At 43.6% G+C, this 14,853-nt stretch overlaps 1 protein-coding gene across 1 annotated transcript in view; it reads right to left on the minus strand.

Annotated features, from left to right (window-relative positions):
* myt1la (myelin transcription factor 1-like, a) overlaps positions 1–14,853 on the minus strand; it is a gene marked incomplete at both ends in the record, with an annotated part of 48,624 nt that overhangs the window by 15,065 nt on the left and 18,706 nt on the right. The window contains 8 exons of the mRNA XM_079180749.1: positions 761–985; positions 1,375–1,392; positions 1,854–2,185; positions 4,119–4,339; positions 5,702–5,815; positions 8,028–8,118; positions 10,990–11,124; positions 13,179–13,594. Of these exons, the coding sequence (XP_079036875.1) occupies positions 761–985; positions 1,375–1,392; positions 1,854–2,185; positions 4,119–4,339; positions 5,702–5,815; positions 8,028–8,118; positions 10,990–11,124; positions 13,179–13,594 (1,552 nt within the window). The remainder of the gene's footprint in view (positions 1–760; positions 986–1,374; positions 1,393–1,853; positions 2,186–4,118; positions 4,340–5,701; positions 5,816–8,027; positions 8,119–10,989; positions 11,125–13,178; positions 13,595–14,853) is intronic.

Here is a 14,853-nt window from a genome sequence, read left to right on the forward strand (position 1 = left end):
CTCACAGAATTCTCTCTCTTCTATGTAAAGTGATGCAAAAATGACGCCCTCACAAAATGCGTCCACAAGTTCTCCTCGTTGCTTCTCTGCTCTGCGTCAGAAGACCAGCATCCCTCTTTAAACCGCTCATAAAGCGTAAATCATCTCTTAATCTACGCGAGCGCCCTTTAACATAAACTCAGGGTTCCTAAAATCTCTCAATTTCATGCTTCAAATTATCTCCTTATTTTGCACGATTAGGGGACAGGCTCCCTAAATATTAAATGTGGTGGTTAAAGCCTTTAATCATGACTGTGAGGGCAGAGTGTGGAGCCTGAGATGCATTCAGAGCTTCAATTTGGTCTAAAAATGATTCAATTTGAACTTTTTTCATTTCACTTATTCGACGCGTACGCTGACATTAATCTGCAAACAAAAAGTTTCAGGTTTACAGTGAAGTGATTCTATTTTCTCTGCCTCCACATCCGAACGGTTTGAACCGATTTGTAAAATAATTACAAGAAGAATCCGTTCATGTGTGTGAGTGTAAACAAATGTGTTCATCTGCAAACTGTTTGAGGAACTTTGGATTAAAAAAAGGCTTTTCTCATCCAGCGGTCACAGCTGTACCTACAGAATCCCTGCGCTGTAATGTGGACAAAATCAATTCGAATGTGATCCTCAAAATCATGAACCAGGAAGTATAAAGACGGTAAACTCCCCACACCGGGTATAATAACTATAAGTTGCACGAGGACGACGCGGTGGACCTTCCCGTTACCTCTTTGTGGTCCTCCTCGTCCCCCAGGCGTTTGATCTTGGTGTAGTCGACGGGCAGGTCCCAGCAGTCGGCCTCGCTCAGCTGGTAGCAGCGGCTGCTGAGCAGAGCCTGCCGCTGGGGCGACATCGGCTGCAGGGCGGTCAACACCGTCCCGCTGCCCTCCGGCCCGCCGGGCTGACCGGCCACGTCCACCGCGCCGCCGTCGTCCAGGTCTCCGACGGGACTCTGGTGGAGACAGAAAAGAGGCGGGGAAAGACCGCGTGGTCACCGGTGTGGCGGTGAAACAAAAGGAAAGTGGTTCTGAGGTTTGGTGCAGGACATTTTAAAGTGGTCATATAAACGTCTTTCAAACTCCACGTCCCAACTTCAAACTTTAAAAGTTTAACGTCTCTTCGTGGCATCATCACGATCAGTCAGTTAACTCTCTTCACGTGGCCTAAGAGGTTCTTGAAATGTTGTTTATCGGCTGATATTTGCCAAAGTTTCAGTTGAGTTGCTCCCATATTCAGATAAACAGACCAGCATGAAATCCCCCTTAATAAAGGGACGAGGCTCACTTTATTCCAAACGTCTTATTTTCACATTTCTATCAGTAATAATAACTTTGTACTCACCAAGTGGACTGCTGAGATCTGGAAACATGGGGGGAAAAACAAACAGTTTATCCAGATTATCTAGACGATGTTATTTAGAGGTCATACAGCAAATGTGCGTCCATGAAGTGTTGGAAATAATCCCTCATCGTGGAGGAAAACAGTCGCAAAGTTGACAGTTGTCGCTCGCCTTCGTCTTCTACAACCTTTCCAGCTGCTGTTTGTTGACTCATCTTTGTTCCCAGATCTCAACAATTGCTTTGTTGGCTACAATCTTCATCATCACTGCTAGAAAAGACGCTCAAAACAACTAAACTAGTTTGAATAAATAAACCTGAATCCATCGATGAGCACGAGTCAAACTTTTACCGTCTCATTTTTAATACTTCATTTGACAGAATAACCTGAATTTATTAACACAGTGTGATGTGTGTTCCTGCCAGTGTGTGTGTGTGTGTGTGTGTGGCTGTGACGTGTTCATGCGTGCCGCCTCACATTACCTGAGTCAGCAGGTCTTGGGGTTTCCCTCCCAGAACGTGCGGGAGCTCCCGGCACCTCGTCGACAGGTTGAGGATGGCCGTGGCCGCCATGTGGGCCGCCTCCATGTCGTGGGTGTAGTCGAAGCTGCTCTTACTGCAGGTGCTGCTGGCGCTGCTTCCTCCGCCTCCTCCTCCTCCTCCTCCTCCTCCACCAACACCTCCTCCTCCTCCTCCTCCTCCTCCTCCTCCTCCAGCGCCTCCTCCTCCTCCACAGCTCAGGCTGCTGCTGCTGCTGGGAGCGTAGCTGCTGGTCGTACTGCTGGTCGGGCTCGACGTCTTACAGTAGCGCTTAGCTGCACACACACACACACACACACACACACACACACACACACACACACACACACACACACACACACACACACACACACACACACACACACACACGTAGGGTTGATTTGTTAGATTGGTTGCTGGCGTTCGGCCAAACTGTGCAGCAGATGGATGAAAAATGTACAAAAAAAAAAAAGTGTCTGTTCCATTTAAAAATATGCAAAAAATAGAGCGATGAAGGGAAACAGAGAGACTGGTGATATTTATACACTGATATTTATTGAGACCCAAATAAACATATTTTGACGTGATAAACGACATGTTAGGACATCGACCCGTCAAACGGAAGAGAACGACGTCACTGTGGGATTCACTGGTGATGAAGATGAGGAAGAGAGACGAGGTCGTTTTACATTAATCGAACTATGACCGGCTGCATGTAAATGGCTCATTAGGAATATTTATTTTATTGGTTTTATTGTTTTACGCATTATAAAAAAAGATAAAAAGAAAAGAAAGAGCAAATATAACTGTTGGAGATCCTCCCGATCACGCTTTATTTGCCGCCGATAGTCGTTAATGATCTGTTTTGGCCGATGCGGATCGTTTTTGTTGTTTTGTTTCATCCCAAAAATCCTTTAAATCACTCTGAGGTCGGTGTAAACCGTTCCACACTGGGGAACATGCTCCTTCACCATGAACACACTCACATTAGTTTATGTTGACTCAATCCCACAAATACTCACCAAATGCTGAAAATAGTTCCCAAACAAATGCACCTTTTTCCTCCATTTGCTAAAAACTACATTTTTTGGGGGGGGGGGGATTCTGGACTACAAACTACATGATTGAAGATTTATGTCTCAAGTAGAAGCGAATGGGCTTCGAGCCACAGACGAGTCGGAAAAGTCCTGTTTATGTGATTTTGTTGAAAACAAAACAAATATAGAATAACAGCAGACGAGAGGAGGAATAAAACAGGGGGAGGTGGAAATAGAGGCAGCTGTAGGGACAAAGAAAAAGCGATTTTTTTGTGTGCTGCATGGTGCGATTGTGAATCGGGGCTCGGCAGGCTGGAGCGATGCTGATGGAGGGAAGGATGCTGGAAAGGAGGGAGGGAGGGAGGGAGGGAGGGAGGGAAGGAGTCGTGACGGAGGGGAGCGCACAGACACCTCGTCTAAAAAACCTCCCTCTCTTGCCTGCGTCTCACTAATGGCTCCCAGCCAAAGAAACCGGGCTCGCCTCCATTATCTCCCTCCCGTTTCACAATCCCTCCATCTGCACCTCCTCCCTCCCTCCCTCCCTCCCATCCCTCCCATCACCTCCATCCAAAGGCTCTTGGCTCGGCATTTCCATAACTCTGCTCGGCTTTTTTTTCCCACTCTAGCCATGTGGAGAGGCGGAAAACACCGGCGTTTTCAGCGCTCTAACAAAGAGAATACACTGACTATACAGAGCATGTGTGAGTGTGTGTTAGTGTGTGTGTGTGTGTTTTGTCGTCAAGTACAAAATGTTCTCTGTAGAACAGGAAAAAATAAAAGAAATCCTCCATACTGGGATCATTTTGCAGGTTTTATTCCCTTAAAAGACCGACAGGATTTATTTATTTTTTTATGCTCATTTTGAATTTATAAATAAAAATTCAAATAAATGTTTTTTTGTTTGCCAGAGGTGGAGAATGTGGCATATGAATAAACATGAAAATGTGATTAAGATTGAATGTGAGGATGAATAATGACGAAGAGACACCTGCTTCTTCTCATTACCACTTGTTATTCTTCTTCTCTAACTTATTTAAATTCCAGTATTGTGCTGTAGATGCAGCACCTGCGTGCTGTCGCCGCCCACTGTGACATATTTCTTTCCGCCGGGAAGCCAGAAAAGAAAACACCACACCTTCCTTTTTTTTTTAAACAAAGGAGACAAATAAACCAAATGACGATTCTTCTTTACCGTCGTATCCTTTCGGGGAGGTGTCTCGGCCGTGGTGGGACTTGGTTGCCGGGCCTCTCTTCCCGTAGCCGCCGTGTTGGCCGTCGTAGCCGCTGTAGTCGTAGCTGGTCTTGGAGTATTTTTCCAGCTCCTTGGCCAGGTTGGACCGCGGCGTGCTGGTGGGGACGTTGTTTTTGTAGCCGTACTGGGGAATCTCCAGCTGCTTGACGAAACACATCGGCCTGAAAGGCAAACCGGAAGGGGGGATTTTGTTTTACTGCGCCATTCAGCATCTTTAAGTGTAAATATAATCAACATCAACACTGTTTTCCAAAGCCAAGATTATCTATCAGCAAGACAAAGTAGAAGCTGTGTTCAATTTGTATGCTGGAAATGTGACTGCGCCATTGGGCTTCCCTAATTAATAAGGTTTATCTGCATGATGAAACACACTGGCTCAGGAGGGGGATGTTAGCACACTGCTCATTTCTCTGCATTATTTTGACATGCCTGCTTCATGTGACATAAGTAAATGCATACAAAATGTTGCAAATCTTCTGAAATAGGAAACCATTTGGCATCCTTGATTTAAGTGGCAACAAATGTAAGAAGAGGTTTTTTTTAAATGCGTGTGAAGATATTTTCCAAAGCTTTTTATGTTATGGATTTTTTTGAGAGTGTGCTTTGTTTCTGCACTATTGTGCTTCCCCACTTAATTAAAGTTTGTATGATCTACAGCTGCTTCCCACTAACGCAAGTGGGGTAATTTTACTGGACCATTTGGTGTCCCTTATTTCACTAACACTGTTAAATACAATCTACTGCTGTTTTCCCAACCAAAAATGGTAGGCGCTGTATTAATGGTGTCTGCTTACATTTCAATGCACCATTCAGCATCCTTAATTCAAATATGACAATTACAGGTTTAGCTGCATGACCAAAACATTAAAAAAAGTTATCCAATCGGCTACAAGAAAAGTACCCCTTTTCATTACTTACTGGTTATCTACGAACAATTTGTCATCCCTGGTTTAAGAAATCAACTTTTATTTGCACAATTTGGCATCCGTAGTGTACCTGAATGGGTCATATATTTAACTGAAAGCTGTTTCAGAATGCATGTTGGCTTCCCAGACAACCCAGAAAAGTAAAAAGGTTGAGTTAATGTGCTGGTGACTTCATTGCACCATTTGGCATCCTTCATTTAAGAGACACACAAAAATGTAATCTTGAAGCATTTACCAAAGCTTTGTTGAGAACTTTTTGAGAGGCACTTTTTGGCCTTGACGTTTTACTGTACTATTGAGCTTCCCCATCTCATTAAGATTCACAAGTGTGGGGAATCCACTGCGCCATGCAGCATCCCTGATTTAAAAGTAAATGGTGAATGTAATGCACAGCAATGTCAAATAGCTAACCCAAAATGACAAAGAACAAGACAAATCAGGCTTCGTGTTTATAGGATATCTTTAGATTTGAATGCACCATTCAGCATCCCTCATCAATGCATGACAATTAAAGGTTGCTCTTTATGATAAAAACACGCTGTTATTATTATTAAAACACGTTATCTTAATGTTGGTCTAACTCAGCGTGGGCGTTACCTGAGGACACGGTCTGACGTCTGATTGGACGTCTTACTGCCGCTCTCAATCGGGAGGATCTTCTCGTGGACCTTCGCCATCTTGTCCGCGGCAGCGATGGGACAGCCGGACAGACTGGAGGAGGGAGGGAGGAGGGGGGAGACAACACACGGCCTGGTTACATATACTGTACTGTCCACACACACACACACACACACACACACACACACACACACACACAGCATCTGGCTGAAGACCGGTTCAGCTGTCAGGAACAGCAGTTCACAATAAATTATGAATTGAGTATGGCCTACTTTATGATGGTTTACTGACTGATGGTTTGTGACTGATGCACTGACTGACTGACTGGTTTACTAGTTGATTGACTGGTTTACAGACTGTGTGTTTGACTGGTTTTCTAGCTGACTAACTGGTCAACTAGTTGACTTTCTGACTGTTTTATAAATTGACTATTAACCAGTTCAATACGGACAAGTTTACTAGTTCGTTGACTGACTGGTTCTAATGACTGGTGCGGTGACTCTTTATTAACTACCATGTTACTAACTGGTTAGGCACTGGTCTACCATTTTCCTGACTGCCTGTTGACCGACTGGTTGACTGACAGCTGAGGGCTGAAGCACACAAAACACTATTTTCTCATGTGACTTTGGCGTGTTTGCGATCAAAACACTTTCCGTTTACCAACACCTTCTAAATTTGTAGTTTTTTTATTGGCTCCTTGTCGAGTGTAACCCCTCAGGTTCACAAGGTTTCATTGAACCTCCAACGGGAACAAAGGCTAGAAGCCATGCATCCCTTCTAAACTTAAAACAACAACCTAAAATAAAGTGACAATAGAACTTGTCGTGTTAACTCGTGTACATGACTGTTGGTTTATCTCCTGAAAAAGCATTTTGACCACCAAACGAACCCGACAGTTTGTCCTAAACGAAGTGGTTTACGAGTCTCTAATGTGTTTTTTTCTTCAGTGAATTTTGGACTAAAAGAGAAACAGTTTGTGTTTAAAACTTAAACGTCCTGCGTCTCCCTCTGCCTGTCACTCCGGGCCATTCCTAATCACTTCATACACGGGAGGAATGAGATACCGTTAAACACACACACACACACACACACACACATTTATAAGGTTGATAGGAGCGTGTGAGCATTGTGTGACAGATCAGCCCGGCAGCAGCTGCTGCTGCTGAGGCTGCTGCTGCTGCTATGAAGGCGTTTCCATGGCGACTGCCAGACATGAAAGCCGTGTGAGCTGGTAGCTAACGGTAGCTACGCTAGCTAGCTCGTTGCTTTGTTTCCTCTCCCAGCGGAGCTGTGCTACATAACACACCCTGCAGCCACGTCTGAGCCAGTGTGTGTGTGTGTGTGTGTGTGTGTGTGTGTGTGTGTGTGTGTGAGTGCTTCTCTGTCTGCCAGCGCACGTGTGCAGCTGTCTGTGAGCTAATTTGTGAGTGTGTGTGTGTGTGTGTGTGTGTGTGTGTGTGTGTGTGTGCATAAAACTGTGTGCATTTCTGTGATTTGAGGCTCTAGGTATGTGTGAGAAAATTTGTGTGAATCCTAATCACTTTACATAATTCAAAAATATGCATATGTGTGTGTGTGTGTGTGTGTGTGCGTGTGTGTGCGTGTGTGTGTGTGTGATAATCTGCTCTGCCTCTTAAACAGCTGAACTGCTGATGTGACGCACCTTTAGCTCAAACATGGCAACATTTAAATTAAAGCCTCTTTTTTTTTTCTTCCCACCAGCTTCTGAACCTGGGAATGTTCCAGCAACTGAGATCATTTCATACGAGAGAAAAAGTGGCAAATTCCTTTTGGTATCAGGTTGGAGATAAATGCAACATTAGTGGGTAAAAACAACAACAACAACAACACAAAGATCTTGTATTTGAGGTTTGTATGTAAAACGAGCAAACACAAGAGGCTTCCTGTGAGCGGTTCTCCTCAGTTGACCTGAGACGATGCCGTGTTTTGAGCCGGTCAACGTCGGTCTCTGCTGCGTAGAAAACATTTTTAAAAAGCTTAAGAAAAAAGACAAAAATGCTGCGTCATTAACCGTCATGTAGAGCCTAAAATAATTGCAATTTGACTTGCTGAGGAATCCGGTAGCCGAATGATGCTGCGTTTTGTGAGGGAATTGTTCTTTTTACTTACACATTAAATCAGTCTGCGAAATAAACTCGTGTCTACCAATCAGTCTCAAACTTCATCTATCAAAACAACACACAAACTTACAGCTTCTGTGCTGTAAAATCTGCCACATTCACATGTCGGCGGTTGCTTTATTTTGCTCTGCAGCCGCCGGCTGAAAGGCCGCTCAACTCACCTGCGGTGCGAGTTCCTGTTGCTATTGACATGACCCCGTCCAGAGCAGCCGGGAGTGGGGCACTTTAAAACATTCTCATACATGGCAAGGACTTTGACAGACAGGAGAAGGTGAGAAAGACAGCGAAGGGTTAGGAGCAGACAAGGAAGAGTTACCCGGGCGTTCAGCTGCGGCGGTTCGGCATGCACAAGATCACGGCCGCACAACAGATTACAGCTGCAAAGACGAGCACGAACGCTGCCAACGAATATTCAGCGCGGTGACCGACTCCAGCGTGAAAGGATTGCGGTCGATAAGAGGAAATAAACACACAAACAAACCGTCCACTCGGGTAGTGAAGTCTGTGCTTTACAAGTTTTGAAACACAGAATAACTGGTTTAAGTTGGAGGTGAATGTGTCTCTCTGTGTAATCCTTTCCTGCTGGGGAAACACAACACGTCTCATTTGCATTTTTAATCGCTTGCGCTCGTTTCATGAAATTTCATGAACGTACTGGAAAGCGAGCGTTTGTCATGCACTGTTAAAATCTACTGACGACTGTGCAGATGGTAAAGGAACAACGTGAGCACCAAGAAGAACTCATTATTGTTTTGCGACAAAGGTTTTCCAAATGTGTTTCCATGTTTATCCGTCGACAGTGTGATGTGCATGTATGGAGACGTTGGGTTGTTTTATGGATGTCTCCACACAAAGACAATTCCTTTATACAAATATATTCTTATTTTCTATATTTCTTCTGGTATATTGCACATTTCAGTACATGTTTTACATGCACTAAACAGCATAATGCATCATTTACTATTAATCTAAAATCACACCCTCTTGATGAAAACACTGGAATAGTTTGGACTGGACGTGTTTTGTAAAACTTGATGTAAATTTAACCCTAAACTTGATTATGGGAACAATATTTAGCTTCTGAGAAATCTAAGTTGTATTTTTTTGGCTTAGAAATAGAAGTTCTGAAAGTTAACTTGAAATAAATAAAATAAATATCAAGTCTTTGCTGAAAAGACCGAAAAGAAAACATAACTCATATCTTTCGTTATATATCTCAACAAAAGTGCTACTTGTTGTATTGTTTTTCTTCATGTTATTACATTTTGTAGGTGTGACGTCCAGGTTTTTACCTGATCTAACGTCACACATCACCAGTTCAGTGCGTGTGATTAAAGCAGGTTTGCAGGTTTTTCCTCATGCAGGTTGTTTTTAGGGTTTTTTTTGCAGCCAGTGGATCAAACTGATTTGTTCATGCAGCTCACGTTACACCAGCAACACAGATACCGAAACCAGACATCAGGCAGGTGTGATGAGGAGGGAGAAAAGGAAGCAAAGGAGGACACAAAAGCTAAAGCAACAAAAAAAAGAAAAAGAAAACTCTCTTTGAAGACGACCAACTTTTAAGAGCATTATGTGCAGAAACAAATCAAATCACCAGCAGTCTGAATGTGTTTTGTCACACGACTGCAGATAAAACTCTGGATTATAACAAATTATTAATTCATAAATGAGCAATAAATCCTCAGCTCAGCTTTTATCAAGTCAAACAGAAAACACAAATGTGGATTCATGCAGGACGAATGCATGATGGTGGACAGCAGACATGCCGACACTGTCCAACGTTCACCGCTGCACAACCCGTCCAACAAGTCATTTCACGTAATTCTTTCAATCTTATTTGAAGAAAATGAGAGTAAATAAACTTCAGAGTCATGAATGTGTCGCAGCGCTGATGCTGCCTGTACGGGAATCCATTTTGTCTTTGAACATTAAAGGACACAGAACAGATAGTTAATTTAGTTTTGATGCAAAATTAAAAGAAAGATAATGGTTTTAGATTTGACAAACATTTCTCAGAGGCAAAGAAGAATCTGATTGTGGTTTTAATTAAACCTAAAGCGTTGGAGCTGAAGAACCACAGTAATGAGCGGCATCGTTTACGCTGCGTTCAAGCAAACTGGGGAGTTTGGAAACTCCAACATATCGTAGTGACCCCCCCTTTGCTAGACTTCACGCCAGATAAAGAGCAAACGGTGCTAAACTCCTTTTTATTCGCTCAACCAACTGAACGTAAGTTCATATCTGATTGTATTTTGTGACGGTGGGTTCGGAGACATTTGGACTCTGACAAAGTTCTGTGCTGTGTTTTCAGTAAATGGGGAAATATAGAAATACACAAAGTATAAAACCGGGAATTATAACTGAAAGATTTTCTATCTCAGTTGCTTGTAATTACGACCTGAACAATAGGACCTCGAATGCAGCAATTATATGCCTTTAATTTCTCAGCAAACATGGCAAATACGACTAGATTGTTTATTCTAACCAGTATAAATATTAATTGTATGTTTAATAAGGCTATCGAATAAAATAATATTTACGAATCATTAGTTTGATTCAGCTCCGAGACAGTAAACACTCTTCATCGTTCGGTCTTCGTTTGATGAACGACATTAGCGGATATACGTATATACGTTTTTATGAAAACACGTTTTGATTCTTTTGATCGGAGGAGCCTAACGGACTAAAGGAATGTAAATAATCGAGGATTTTTCTTGTTCAACATGTCAGTAAATCAGAATAAATGATACTTTGGTGCTCATGGTTTCAATAAAATGAACTAAACGATTGAATTGTGGAGAATCTAACCGATCAAACGTGTAGAATGTCCAAAAAGTTAGTAGTTGTAGCCTTAAAGCTTGTGTTTATCATGCCACTGTTCCTTCTTTGCCATTTCATTTTTGTATGTTCGCCAACTTTGACAGAGAACACAACATTTGGGGGTTTTAAGCTCCCGAGCTGAGGTTCAACTCAACCGATACGATGTTGCTCCACCTCTGAGAAACGATGAAACACCAGACTGAAGAACTCATCGAGCCGAAATGACTTGTCGGGACTGTTATTGTTGTTCCTGTTTAAAGCTGGCTTTGTAACATAACATCCAGGCAGAGATGGACCTACTCTCAGGCGGGACCCGGTCTTTGTGAGGACACCCGGACAGGCTGCGGTGGTGCGGGTACAGACCCGTCACGTGACCGGTGCCGTCGCAGCCCGGCGTCGGACACTTGCTCTCCTTCTTCTCCCCCCTGGAAGAGTCTGCAGAGGACAGAGAGATGAGGTGAGTCAAACAGGTGATCGGTGCTTTAGGGCGGAGCTCACTGTGATTGACAGGTCGCTGCCGCTACCGTAGCCGTATGCTGCGACTCTACATCTACTTCTGATTATCGGTTGCAAAAAGCCAAATTGGCGACGGCGAAAATCACGGAAACTGTGGCTTCAAAACATCAACAGGTGACGTCACGATGACTACGTCCATGTCTTATGTACAGTCTATGATTGTGCAATGAATTACACTCATGATGTTCGTCAATAACAAAGACAACGGTGCTCTTCGAGACAGTCTGTTTGTCGTAGCATCATTTCGGTTTGGTTTGAGAACACACAGACGTCACAGACTCAGAGAGACGTCACTTACGAGACTTTTGGTTTTGCACTCTTGCCAATTTCGTATTTTTCATAATCTTTTACTTAAAACAGTTTTATGACATAATGAGACTTTCTCGACTTGCAAAATTATCTTTTAAATTTACAAACATCATATGTGTAATTCATGGTACAAATCAAACAGGATTTCTCTCTTTCCGGATATTTTCTTCCAAAATAAGGTCCCATAGTCTGACTTTAGGTCTGATGTTGTTCCCATTGATGGCTGTTTGAGATGGTTGGAGAAGCAATTGACCAATCTGAGCTTTGTGTGCAGGATTAGAAACGGGTATGTCATCTTCATACGTAGCTACCGTGACAGAGATACGATTAGATCGACATATTTTAGACACTGCAGCTGCTGTGTCGCCTTGAAAAGGGACATTTGTCGGGAAGGCTTTAGTAACGGTGCATCGTTGGGGTTGATTTTGGGCGGAGAATCAGCAGCAACAAAGTCCTCTTTGGGCCAGAAAATTGACACCTGGAATGAGTTTAACGTCCCTGTTGAGATTCTTTGATCACAATGAAAGCTTTTCCTGTGGACTAATAAAAAACTTCCTCTGTGCTAATGAAGCCGTCTGAAGCCAACGTGAGGCTGATAACCGCACAGCTCCGACTCCAACGCCGCTGGGAAAAGGGGGTCGTATTTGAGTGGATTTAGAGAAATAGGCCGCAGATAGCGTCCCACAGATGGATTTGCTCTCCTAACAGGCCGCGCAGATTGCCATTACTCATGCCTGACAAGCCGGCCGTCTGATGTTCCCACACCGGCCTATTTTAACAACATAAGCTGCTGTCAGAGGCGGAAAAAAAAAGAAACTGTTTTGCTCCTGAATGCTGAAAATGAGCGCCCATTATCTCAACGGCAGCCATGTGCAACATTTCTGAAATAACACGATGGGATTTTAACAGGTTTTAAGAGCCAAGGGGTCAGAAACCTCAACCGATGTGCACAGAAATGGTCCAATCTGGGGGGGGGGGGACAAACATTAAAGTTACAGTTATGTGTTTTATTTTCCTGCTACAGCACTGATAGCCTGCGGCTTTGCTGCAGTGTTGAGGATTACAATAAGTTAGGCAGACAAGATAAACTTCCTCCTTGCTGACCTGGGGTCAGATCTTTTGGAGGGAAAAGCAGATTCAGGTCACACATGATGCAAAGAGGTGCTGCAGAATTGGCAGAATTTGGAGAGGAAACATGATGGGACGATGACTTTGGGAAGGCAAAGGAATATTTGTTAGATGATAAAAACATAAAAACAACTTTGTTCTCTGACAGCGGGACCTTTTCTGTTCTGTTGCACGTCGAGTATATTACTTCCTTTTACCTCTTCACGTTTATTTTACAATTGCCGTAAACATTTTTTGTTCAGGTGCAGCGAACACCGATGTAGTTTGATGGTGCAGAGCTACACACACTGACTGACTGGCTGAACTAAATTTGCCTCTGGAAGTCCAGCCGCCGTGGTAAAAATAGTCCTGGCATGAAAAAAACAAAAGCTCCCAGACAACAGTTTTTCTTTCACAGATGTAAAATATCTGAGGGTAGGACCAAGTGAATGAAGACACACTGGAGACAAAACTCCCCACAAACAAACATACGTACATCTTTGCAGATCTGTGATGACACCGTCAGGGTCAGTGTGTGGATGTTTTTGGCTGCCTACCTTTAGGGTAGTACGCCCTCTTCAACCCGTCGTGGTGCATCCTGGACTTGCGCTCCTCGCCGGCGCAGCTCAGCCTGGAGCTGTGCTCGCCGTGGCCTCGGTGGTGATGGTGGTCCCGACGGGGCAACGAGTGCTCCGAGGCCATGCGGTCCCTCATGACCTTCGCCCTCTCCGACTCCAGGGCGATGGCCTTCTCCAGCAGCGACAGGTTCCCCTTGGCCATGTCGAAGGTCTCGTCCGAGCGGTCGGAGGCCACCGACGTGGTGTCCTCGTCGCCCTCCTGGCTGCAGCTGGTCGGATAACCTCTGGACCCCGGGCTCAGCTGCTCCTCCAGCTTCATCAGGTTCACCATGTCGGAGTAGCTGCGCTCCAGAGACCTGTGCTCCTCCTGTGCGCTCTGCTGGCAGCTGTCGTACCTGGAAAAAAATGGCCGCCAGCGAGTGACAGTGAAAGTTGAGGTGGTCTGAGGAAGATCAACCATTTGCTTTGTTGTCTGAAATTACTCTCAATGTCAATTTGCAACACACAAAAGCTCATTAACTTTAACTTCTTTTGTTCCTCTAAAGCAATAGACCCCTGGGCCAGATCTGGCCCTCCAGCAAATATATTTCAATAAAAGCTGAGTCTTCACTTTCGTTTTTTTTACATCAAACTTTAACATGATTCATCACAAATCTACAGTTGATAACTTTGGGGGATACAAGACCTCTTGAATCCTGAATACAACCTTTTCCCCAAGTAAAGAGAGAGAGGCAAACCAACGCAACCAACAAAGTATAAAGTTGTAATGAAAGAGGCCTTTTTTGCCTATAATTGTTCAGATTTTGACAAACTGAAGCCATTTTAAGTTAACAGTTCCTGTTTGCAGTGAACCCATGAAGACAACTATCACCGGATTACTTTGATACTGAAGGAAACAACTGACGATTCCCAGGAAAGGTCTGAAGGAGCATCTTTTTTTTCTATGATTTCTAAGCAGCAATAATTAAGCTTTTGTTTATACTCGCACTTGGCACCGTAAGCACGAGTCTCCACAGATGGCGTGCGAGCTCCCAGCATGCACAGAGGGATTTATGATCAACGCGCAGTTCGTTGCATTATTCTCAGAAACACCAGAGGGCGTACGAACAAAATGAACTGTGAAGAATCAAAAAGACAACGAGTGTAAACGGCACGAACCAACCTCCACAACGCCAAGGAAGAATTGTAATTATGTGTAAACTCATATCGCATTGTCATGGACTACTGTATTGCCTTTGTACAAGCCCTGTAAAGAAAGAAATTAAGTATTAAAAGTATTATAAAGAAACGAAGGTTGAATATCCTGTAAACTATTTGATTTGGCTGCAAAATATTTACTCAAATGAAGATTCAGACCTCCTGTTTCTAAAGCATCTAAAAACAAATTGTCCTACTTTGTATAATCCTTAGACATGTAAATAGTATTTCTATCAGCGAACTATTTGTGACAGTCACGTAATCGAGTTACAGAAATTTCAGAGGTGCACGACCAAAACGACGTGACCTCGACTACGTTATTTTCTGGCGCGGGCACCTCGCATCGGCTTCACTACGGCGAGTATAAACTAAGCTTTAGGGTTTTAGCGTAGACTGTACTGTATATAAGAAGTTCAATGTGACGTCACCCATCGGTTTGTGGATCGATGTTATGAAG

Source organism: Pholis gunnellus, assembly GCF_910591455.1.
Source record: "Pholis gunnellus genome assembly, chromosome: 19".
Classification (NCBI taxonomy): domain Eukaryota; kingdom Metazoa; phylum Chordata; class Actinopteri; order Perciformes; family Pholidae; genus Pholis; species Pholis gunnellus.